At 40.9% G+C, this 10,571-nt stretch overlaps 3 protein-coding genes across 3 annotated transcripts in view; 2 read left to right on the top strand and 1 right to left on the bottom strand.

The window, feature by feature from the left end:
• Positions 1-1,569, top strand: part of nudt8 (nudix hydrolase 8) — a 4,973-nt gene extending 3,404 nt beyond the window's left edge. Inside the window, exons 4-5 of the mRNA XM_008426091.2 lie at positions 735-812; positions 908-1,569. Coding sequence (XP_008424313.1) covers positions 735-812; positions 908-1,123 — 294 coding nt within the window. The 3' untranslated portion in view covers positions 1,124-1,569. The remainder of the gene's footprint in view (positions 1-734; positions 813-907) is intronic.
• mfrp (membrane frizzled-related protein) lies at positions 1,557-9,090 on the bottom strand. The gene is made up of 14 exons (XM_008426090.2): positions 8,812-9,090; positions 8,611-8,737; positions 7,774-7,882; positions 7,068-7,193; positions 6,746-6,910; positions 6,452-6,671; positions 6,039-6,169; positions 4,995-5,120; positions 4,841-4,917; positions 4,617-4,765; positions 4,395-4,525; positions 3,313-3,447; positions 2,956-3,083; positions 1,557-2,129 (listed from the first exon to the last, which is right to left on the bottom strand). Exons 2-14 carry the CDS (start codon positions 8,662-8,664, stop codon positions 1,905-1,907), a joined length of 1,776 nt encoding a protein of 591 aa, XP_008424312.1. The 5' UTR covers positions 8,665-8,737; positions 8,812-9,090; the 3' UTR covers positions 1,557-1,904.
• A 467-nt stretch (positions 9,091-9,557) lies between these two features.
• The window catches only part of LOC103474842 (complement C2), a 7,238-nt gene continuing 6,224 nt past the window's right edge, over positions 9,558-10,571 (top strand). Inside the window, exons 1-2 of the mRNA XM_008426093.2 lie at positions 9,558-9,728; positions 9,857-9,963. Of these exons, the coding sequence (XP_008424315.1) occupies positions 9,677-9,728; positions 9,857-9,963 (159 nt within the window). The 5' untranslated portion in view covers positions 9,558-9,676. The remainder of the gene's footprint in view (positions 9,729-9,856; positions 9,964-10,571) is intronic.

A 10,571-nucleotide genomic window follows, 5' to 3' on the forward strand; every position in this document is an offset into this window, starting at 1 on the left:
ATATATATATATATATATATTACTGCTCAAAAAAATATGAACAGAGAATATTTATGTATATACTATATAGATCATTAAAGGGGCAGTACTATGTATTTTCCAGGCACATAGTGCCATCTCACAGCATAAGTAACTATGCTACATTCAGTCGTTATAAACATGACTTGAACAAAATTTGACTTTGGAATTTGGTGCCTTGAAATTGGCATCTGTCTTTTGAAGAAGCTCCCACTCTTTCCTATACTCCACCTTCAGCATGTTAAATCTCAATATGCCATTTACAACTGTTCTTAGGAGTGCTGGACGGAGGAAATGCTTGTATAATAAGATCAGAAGAGACTCAGTTCCACCAGGTGTTTGCTAATTGCTGCTAGTTTGAAGAAGCTGAATGAGGAAGGTGCAGAGGAGGGTCCAAGGAGGAGCTTTGTGGAAATATGGGGTGTTTGTGAGAGCAGGCTTCAGGCACTCCTGAATGGTTGCCATGGGAGATTCAAGGATTTCCCAAACATGCATGAAAGAATCAAAGCAACATGGAGGTACTGGTAGAAACCACCTTGAGTCTAAAAAAGGCTTGACTGGATAGGTCCACCATTCAGCAATTAACAATTCTAACTTGTTTGGATGTTAGAATGGCCCAGTCAAAGTCCAGACTTAAAGCCACCTGAGAAGTTGGTCGTAATGTAAGGAAGCTCAGGGCTTGTGACTTGACAGTATATGTTGTTATTTCTCTGCAGTCAGGGATGATGATTGCTCCGGTGTTGGCTAACCTTGGTCCTCTTGAGGAGTTGGCATTCAAACCAAACCCAGAGGAGGTACAATCAAATCCAAACCAAGATTGTTTTTTTTGTGTGTGTGTGTCATTTCTTCAAAACTTTAATTGAACTTGTTTTGTCTGTATTTCCTTCAGGTGGACGAGATCTTCACCTTGTCCTTGTCACACCTGTCCAATCCCCAGAATCGCGGCTACACAAACTTTCGTACTGGCAACAAGTATGGATACACACTACCAGTGTTTCGTAACAGCAAACACCGAGTATGGGGTTTGACTGCAGTCGCTCTGGACCATACTCTCAAACTTCTTATACCTTCATATGGATCTGTTACTGAGGTTTTCAATGGCTGAACGCTTCTTTTTGTAGCAGACCTCAATAATCGGTGGAGAAAATCTGGATTCCTTTCATCCGGTCTAATGTTTAATAATCCTGTTGTGTTTATTAACGTGTTAGGAGACAGCTCTTTTCTCCTATGCATTTGATGATTATATATTATAATCTTTTATGAGGAATCAAGACAGCAGTCAGATTTTTTTGACCTCACTGAAAGGCACTGCTGAAGGTTTTCTTCTGTCCTTTTTTTTTTTTTTTAACTAATAAAGTGAAGGAGAATATTTAAGTGTCTGACTGGTCCATATATGACTAAAACACAAGAAAACTTGTGATGTCATGTAGTGAACCAAGCACAAATAGAAAAAAAGTTTACCTTCTTATCTCATTGTTGATCAAATCCTAAATAATCAAGGCATTTCATATTTGTTGAAGAACAATGCAATAAAAAAATATTTTTAAAGCAGTATGTTTATTTTTACAGTATTGACATTAAAGCAAGAAACTAAAAAGTCAGTTCACTTAACCATTGTTTCTTACTTCATCCGTAGACTTGGACCATTAGTTTTAGGTCCATTTAAAGTTGCACCACTTTAAATGCCTCCATGCTCACGTTGCTCAGCGAATTCAGTAATTTCTTGGTCAAAGGTCATGCAGCTTTAGCCTGACCTCCAGAAGGACAAAGAGCAAAGGTTAAATCCTGAAGGACTTCACAACTTTACCCTGCAGTTATTTTCTAGTTAAAACACTAACATATACAGCCCCCTATACAGCAGTAAATGTGTTGCTGCAGTTGAATCTTCAAGGCTGTGAACACTCCACTGGGTCTTGTGAGTCTGGTAAGAGGTGGCAGTTGAAAGGCCAGCTAAAGGAGAAGAGGTCCAGGGCCTGGCTGCACTGCTGCTCAGCGGAGGAGCAGACTGAGCGGCAGGGCTGGAGGACCCCACCCTGAGGGCTGCACTGAGGAAGAAACATCCCACACACCAGCTTCCGTAGAGGCTCGAAGCACGCCAGCTCCATTAGCACCTGTCCACAGAGCAAAGTAAATGCTGATTATCACTGTCTGGCTATAACCTGTGTTAAAAACAATGTCTGCACTGATAAAACGTGTCATAACAGTCTACTTTATTCGAGTAGTTTGATTGTAACTAACAAACTAGACACATAAGTGACACCCTAAACACTCCCCACACCAAAGAACAAGTGACTTCAAATTACAGCTCATAATCACCTCCCATAAACACACATTATAGGTATATTACACATTTTCTGAATCATTAAGAGTCTGTTTAGTATTTCAGTTTTTAACTCTTGTGTCCTTTGTGTCCCTGGATACAACTGGGCCAAAAGAAATGTATCGTTTAGGCAAGAAGTGTGCATTATTTTTGGTTTAACAAGCTCTAGTAACTTCTGCGTTGTTGGTCAGGGAGATTCAAAACATGGTCACCAAACACTATGTTATAGATTTATGACAAATATCCGTAGTATAAGCCTCATCTGGACATATACCAGTTTAACTTTATGAGGTTAACTTCATGAGCTACCTATAACTAATCTACCACTTTGAAAGGGTAATCATACCTAAATATTATCTAGAAACTAAGAGACGAGTATTTTTCACAAAATATGATTAAGCATTGCCATCCTGAAATGGACCAAAAATTGGTCTGGTCTATGACCATATATGGTTTGTTTTGGAGTGTGGTTGTTCATCCCTAAACATTTAGTTTTTTTCTTTCTTTCCAAACTAGTTATTGTGACTCTTTGAAGCGATAAAGTAAAAGAAAATGAGTTGGCATAGTAAAATCCTTTCAGGTGTGTTATTATTATGCGTTATTAAGATAACCTTTACCCGGTACTGTCGCAGGAGTGTAGCGGCTTCCCTCTGGTCAGCGATGGACAGCCATATGTTGGGGAATGAGGTAAAGTTGTAACTGAGGCCCCGACACATCTCCACCTCTATGATCTCACATGATGAAGCTGGTGTTATTATGTGAGGGGGGAAAAAAAAAACATACTTAAATTTATTAAAGCAGCTGTAAGAAATCTGAACTCATTTAAATTGGGACGTCTTTTGTGTCTGAGCTTCTTGTGTTTCCTTTACCCTGATATGAACAACAGATTGTCTCCTATGTCAACCTCTCAGCAGCAGCAGACAAAAGAAACTATCAGTGCTTCTTGATTGAGGCCGGTGATAACGTGGACTCACTGAAAGGAGGGTAGGTGGAGTTAGCACAGCCCTGCTCATCAGCACCGTCTGAACAGTCGCTCCACCCGTCACACAGCCACTGCTGCTGAAGGCACTCCCCTGTGCTGCAGGCGACCTGGTTCGGGCCACACGTTCCTTATCAGGGAAAACAAAAACAAACTAAGTTGGCATGACAATATGCATGGTTTTAGGTATGCTGGTTTTTCGCTTTCTCTTGCGACATGACAAGGACAGAAACATTTGCATTAGAACCTAGTTGCATTTATATTTATAGTATGTTATCTACATTAAGCTGCAAAAGATTCAGATTCTCTCAGTTACCAAACAACATCAATAATTTTATTGGGCTTTTCTGTAACAGACCAACACGCCGAGTAGCTGTGAAGGGAATGGAAATGCATGCTCCGATAGCAGAAACGTAACAAATACAAATTTCCGCTCCTCTTGAGTCAGTGCTAACAGTTGTAGCTGCAGTATTTCTCTACCACCTTTGCACATGTAGGAACTGAAATTCTTCATGATTCTCAGCTCTAGTCTTAAATCTTTGTAGCCTCTGGCAGATTTTTTTTTTTCTAGGGCTACTTGTATTTAGTTGTCTGAATGTTCTTGTCCTTGTAAAAAAGCAGCTGGATGCTGCCGTCAATATGAGAAATCAAGCTGATGGTGTGTTCAGAGTGATGGGCAGTGTTTTTGCTTTGCTATAAATGATGTTATGCACCATTTTGTATTGTTCTATTACATAAAATCCAAACACATAGAAGGGGAATGCATACTTATACAATGTACTCTACTTATACCATGTGGCAGAGGCAGTAAAACAAATCCAAACCATGACACCATCATCGCCACTCACATTTTACCTCCGCGCTCCAAATTAATGAATAATATGAATGTTTATTTAATTCAAGTTGTACAATCTGACATTAAACTAGTGGAGATTCAAACAGATGGATAGTTTTTCAGTAACTTTTAAATACATGAGCATCAGCTTATTTTCTTTCGATCCATGTTGAAAATATGGGGGTGAAATTAGAGGGATAATAAGGAACAAGAAGATTAACTTTATTAAAGCAAAGACTCACTGTTCAGCACAGACACAGCCTGGTATGTTGCGTTAAAGCCGCTGTCTGCCACGCCCTCATCTGCAACAAACACCACTGTCATGTGCGGGCCAGAGGAGGTCAGGTCTGGTGGGAAGGTAGTACCGCAAAACCTGTCACCGAGGCACAACGGCTGCCTTAGCTCAACTCTTGAACTCAGGCGAAGGAAAACACAAATGTTATCACAGTCAAAGAGCTTCTTACCGCCCTAAAACTCTCCCGGCTCCAATGCTGCTACTGTCATGAGCCTCCACATAGTCAAACTCGCACACATCCTGCGTCTCCAGACTGAAGTTTCTGAAGCTTAGCGTGATGACATGACCCTCATCAACAGATAAATGCCACACGCACAACTAGGGGATATAAAAAAGGCTGTTACTTTTCCAGTTACTAGTAGTCTGGGTGTGTTTGGTTGTTTCCAGAATTACCTGTTGGTGAGGATAAGGCCTGGGGTGATTCGGACTTGCCAGGTAGCCATACGGCCCAGACTTCTGACCACCGCATTCTGGAAAACAACAGCGATCACAGATCCTTTCTTCTTAAAGATTCCTGTTGGGTTTATAATAGCTTCTGTGCTCTCACCTTTGTGCTTTTGACTACAGTTTGCCTCATCAGTTTGGTCATTACAGTTTGGATGACCGTCGCACACAGACACGGGCAGCAGGCACCGACCACCATCACACATGAACTCTTCTCTGCTGCAGCTCTCTGGGGAAACAGAGAAGATCCTGGGGTGAAAGTGGAAATGAAGGTGAGTTTTCCAGGCCATGGCCCCCCAAACAGCATTAGCTTCTGGCTGAAGACCCACAGACAATGCTACAAAATTTATAAAGAAACATTAATTTTTAGATTTTATCTTCTCACTTTCATTCGCTATTCAATAAAGATTACATTCATTTCCAGAAATGCTCCTCACATCTTCTAATTTTAGGTGGCCATGAGTTTTGTGGTGGAACATTTTTATCATATAATTTTCTTAGAATTCTTACGTTGATGTCAGACAATTATAGTCGTCTTCTGACTGTAATTCTGAGATTATAGTGAGAATCTCAGAATTCTGACTAATCTCCTGACATCAAAAGTAAGAATTCTGAGAGAAAAGTCAAAATTCTGAAAAAGAAGTCAGAATTCTAAGAAAAAGGTCAAAATTCTGGGAAAAAAGTCAGAATTCTGAGATTTTTTCTTTTCAGCAGCCCCAATCCTCTTCTGTTAATTGTATTTAATTTCCACGTTTGAGTTTTTTTTGCCACACTGTCCTCCACAACAGGAAGAAAAAAAGTGTTACCTTCACTCTTTGTCTTATTGTAAACTTTTCAATTTCACTCTTCCTATATGCTAGCTTGAGGAAGGCAAGTTGATAAATTTGAGTAGCAGCCAGTCAGGTAGATGAATGTGGCCCTCTTTGGGACAATAAAGGCAATTTCTTCCATCCCTGCTTTTCAATAATGATTGAAAAACAGATTACATTTATAAAATCAATCAATAAATAAAATGAATAATTTAAAACATCATTTCTTTCATGTAACGTTTTCCCACCCTCATCTTCCCTCCAGCTTTTTGAGCGGCCCTCCGTGGGGCCGAGGCCCCCACTTTGAAACACACTGATCTGGAACACTGAATACTGACTTTGTGCAGGGAGGACCGCTCTGTACTGCGCAGCAAAGCCGGCGCCGGCGATGCTGCTGTCAGAGTGGAAGGTGACCCACACGGTACTGCTGTTTGTGTTGATGGTTGGTGGGGCGACATTACCACAGAACCTGAAGAAAAAGATTCACTTCAATCATTGTACTATGTTGTCCTGTTACGACATTTCGTATGTAAAAAGGTCAACATATTCCTGAGTAGATAAAAATTTTGCATGCAACGTTTTGACAAAAAAGACTACAAATATTTGCAAATCTTTAGCGCCATCTTGTGTCATTTTTTTTTAACACTTCTTCCAAAAGATTGAGGAGCAAATCTTACATGGCAGTTAAGCAGCTTAAAGTAATAAACCTGTGGTAGACTTAGATTTTCATCCTGCCTGCAACCTGACCGACCTGGTGAACACTGAGGTCTGCTCGACCTGCTGCTGAACCTCCAACCAGTCAAACAGACAGGGGGAGGGCCCCTCCACCGCCAGATAGGAAACACGGATCTGAACCAGGTGTGGGGGCGCGACCCGGATCACCCAGACGCAATGTGAGTTTGAGGGGTAGGAGCCAGGGTGGTCTGGGGAACTGAAACTGCCCCCTGAGTCAGTCAGTACACCTCCACAGCCTGGGAGACAGAAAGGAATATTTTATTAAAGGGGAAAAAGAAACGAGAGTCCTGTTGATTGAGGATGGATGTACTTGTTTCAGACTGGGGGGTCACAGCAGGCTGTGGTATGGCTGTGCTGTCCATGTGACTTCTGTTCAAAGGTGCTGCGGTTGGCGTGTGGGGCACATCATGCCCTGTGCTCTGTAAGCCTGTAGAGGTTGTTGTCAGGTGATTGTCCACTGCCTGGCTTTTCAGCTCTAAAAGAAAAGCAGGGCATTCTGAGAAAATGACACACATCTGGACGGACAGAGACTTTTGTCTGCTGTACATTTTAAAGTCCATTCATCTATTCTCTCAGTCGTTTTTAAGTATCACCTATTGCTTTCTGAGCAACTAAGTGCAGCAGGAACTCACGGGTGAGAATAAGAGCCAGCGCCAGTCCGATGGCTGTTAGCAGGAGCAGGGCAGCAGCAGAGACCACCACCACTCCCCACCCACCACCTCTGCCTCTGAGTCGCATGGAGCACATTTCCACAAAACCTGAAGGACAGATTAAGCATTTAATCTGGTTTTAAATAACTTAATTTACTCCTACACTGCAAAAACACAGAATCTGATCAAGCATTTTTTTCTCTGGCAGATTTTTTTCACTTACAACATGGGAAAATGGCTTGTTGGGTGAAATAATCTAATAGTGGAACTAGTGCTTTTTATCTGTATTAAATAACTGACTTAAAACAAGCGCCTATATCTTGCTGAAAAGTTGCTTGTAAGCTAGTTTTGTCTTATTTCAGGTGTAGTACGATATTTACACAAAACTACTTTTCGTGTTTTTGAAGTGTAGCTTAATAAAATGTACAAATCCTCACGATGAACAGAACTAAAACATTTCATGTGATACACAGACTCTCAGAGATCTGTTTTCTGTCCAAAACGCAAAGCAATGGATTGATTTGACTGTTTCACAGTCATGAAAAATAAAAATAAAACAAGTTTACATTAAATAAAACATGTAAGCTAATTATCTCTATAGTCGCTCACTTAGTTGAGCTACTCAAACCAATCCAAACTTTAAAATCTATACATAAATGAAATGTCAGTCAGGGATTGGCTGACTCACTGGCTGCTGGGGGTTTGATTGGTTCAGGGGTGGATGAGGAAGTCCTGAAGCCGTCCACCCGCTCCTCCTGCTCCCCCTCCAGCTCAAAAGCGGGATTACAGAACACATTCTGTAGAAAGCAAAAAGGAATAAATTTAAGCAAGATTTTATTTACCAAGAACTTTTTAAATAGACTGTATAAGGGAACATAGTCTTCCTCTTTCAGATGTATATTAGGACTGTCTTGTTTTTAGCTAGCTCAATGTGTTGACCTTGTTTACGTTCTTTGAGAGGAATTGTTTCAATTAATCGACGTCGGAGGATTTTCACCAATTAACAGCCTGCTAAAGGTCATGCCACATTATCATGGATTTATCTTGACTTTGACCACACCACTCCAGAGTCTTCAAATAGTTATTTAAAGCTATTTAGAGAAGAATCTGCTGTCCAGGTGCATAACCCAGATGTTTTGGGGTTTAAAGTCAGAAACCTATTATTTCTCAGATGTGATAGAAGGTACACCTTTCAAAACATTTACAGCTATCATTAAGATGTTTTCTGGCCAATATCTTTTCTGTTTGGTCAGCAGATTGTTGTTCAATGTCTTTCCGCTCCTGAATCTCAAAAACTGGCCAAAACTGAGCCAGGTAAGGCCTTAAATGTTGCTTAGATATTGCTTAGGATTGCCAAGTAGCAAACAAACATTTAGTAGGCTGTCCACTCCAGGAAGTGCTCCTCGTGTTCTCCTTTTGCAGATAGTAACTCTCACTGTGGCTTGGGCCCACTGTTGTTACTCATAAAATTAAAAAGTACCAACATTCAAACTATCTGCCACCAGCTTGTTGCTTTCCAGCTTACCTTATAAATGTCAGAGGAGTCAGAGTAAACAGAGACCTGACTGAGATCAGACATCTTCAGTCTCAAAGGGAAATTCTGATTCCGGTCAGCAGTCCTCTCCAATGGTCCGGCGTATTTAGGAATAAATCTGGAGGAACATCGCAAAGACAGAGCTTTTTCTGTATTAGAATTTTTCAAGGACATTTTCCAGAGTTTTCTTACCATCATGCATTTTGCCCAAAGAGTTAGCCTCCTCTTTGACTGCAAAAACTTCCAGTCTTCGATCCTCCTGCACATAGAATTCCTTTGTTGGCGATCCATAACAATAATTCTCACAAAAATCAGCAATAAAACCAAGATAATTCAGAGGGAAGGAGTTTTAAGCTGCAGTTGTCAACATAACCATCCTCGATGCTCTTTATTCTCCGTATTTCTCTTGTGTGTTTTTGCTGGTATGGGACTGGCTACAAAAGGGTTTCAGAAAGTTGTTCCCAGTGCTCAGCAAAGCCGTGTCAGCTGAGAGGACTAAGCCCTGAGAAGGAGGGAAAAATGTAAAGTGAGGGGGGCTGTTTGGGGTTTGCTAAATGTTTGTAACACTTAGATTGTACAGAGACATGCGGTCGCACGGCTGAGCAGGAGCGGCCTGGAGATCAAACATTTGAGTGCAAACAAACATGAACGGACAAACAGAATTTTAGGCAACTGGTGAAGACGAAGCAGTGTTAGTTACTGAGGATTCATTTCCCAAGTTTGAGGTAGTAATAGGTGCAGCTTGGTCTGGGAATATCAAATCTGTTATTTTGAATATGCAAAGTTGTCTTTTAATGCCTTTTTATTAGAGAGTACAGGGTTTACTCTGAAAACAGAATCCTTCAGCAGAAAGGGGTAGTGTCACTAAAAACGAAAGTGCTGAAATAAATCTATTTTCTGTCCAAAATTGCTCAATACCTCTGTCCCTGTTTGGTAGCTGGATGTTAATGGGTAATCAGTCATCAAATAAAGTCTCCGACTGCAGAACAACTCAGAAGGTCCGTTAGTGGTTTCTGCCACTTAGAAACAGAGAAACCGAACTCTGCTAAGTCTGATCATGAGTGTTAAATCCGCACTGTGGATCCTTGTCTCCATCCTTGTCCTGGAGGGTGAGTGTGTCAGTTTTATTCAATATTTGCAACACCAAATGGAGATCGTTTGGTGCAACATGACTGGTTGCATTTGCGTGCAGAGGTACGTGTTTGTCTCAAACATTACTTAACCTGTTGTGCTCCAGTGGCTGCACAAGACTTTGACTACTACTCCGAAACGTACGATGACCAAGGACCTCTGAACTGCTCGACCACAGAGACGATCAAAGGCGGAAGTGTCACATACTCAGAGGTGGGGATTATGAATCGTTCCGCACTTTATCACAGCAACGTCACGCTGCTATTTAAATAAGGTGTCACATTTGCATCAACATCTTAGAATAATTGTTAAAATTGTTAAAAACTTTATAGATTTCAGTGAATTAATTCAAGAAGCGAAGGCCACTGTAGGTCATAAATTCATGACCTACAGAGTGATCTTTGACAAGCATTATCTTCTGTTAGGGTTGATTTTTATGGCTCCTAGGTGTTGGTTCCTGTAGCAGTGAGGGTAGGTGGCGTCAAGACCTTCTGGAAAATAAAATCATCCTCTGCATGAAGCTTGTTGGCAGAAAGAACCATAAAGTGTTCTACAATTTCCTGGTTAACAATTTGGATAGCTTTGGACTTAGTACTGAAGTTAACCAATGCTAACAGGTAGCAATAGTGGTGCCATATCAAAAATGATGGACTGAATTTGATGTTTTGACTTTAAACCCGACTTACAATTTGTATATCTTTACTTGGGACTTGACTCAAATGAAAGACTTGAGACTAGTTGTGAGTTGCAAACGACTGACTTGGTCCTCACTCTGATTGTGTGTGTGTGTGTGTGTGTGTGTGTGTGTGTGTGTGTGTGTG

Source organism: Poecilia reticulata, linkage group LG13, assembly GCF_000633615.1.
Source record: "Poecilia reticulata strain Guanapo linkage group LG13, Guppy_female_1.0+MT, whole genome shotgun sequence".
NCBI lineage: Eukaryota > Metazoa > Chordata > Actinopteri > Cyprinodontiformes > Poeciliidae > Poecilia > Poecilia reticulata.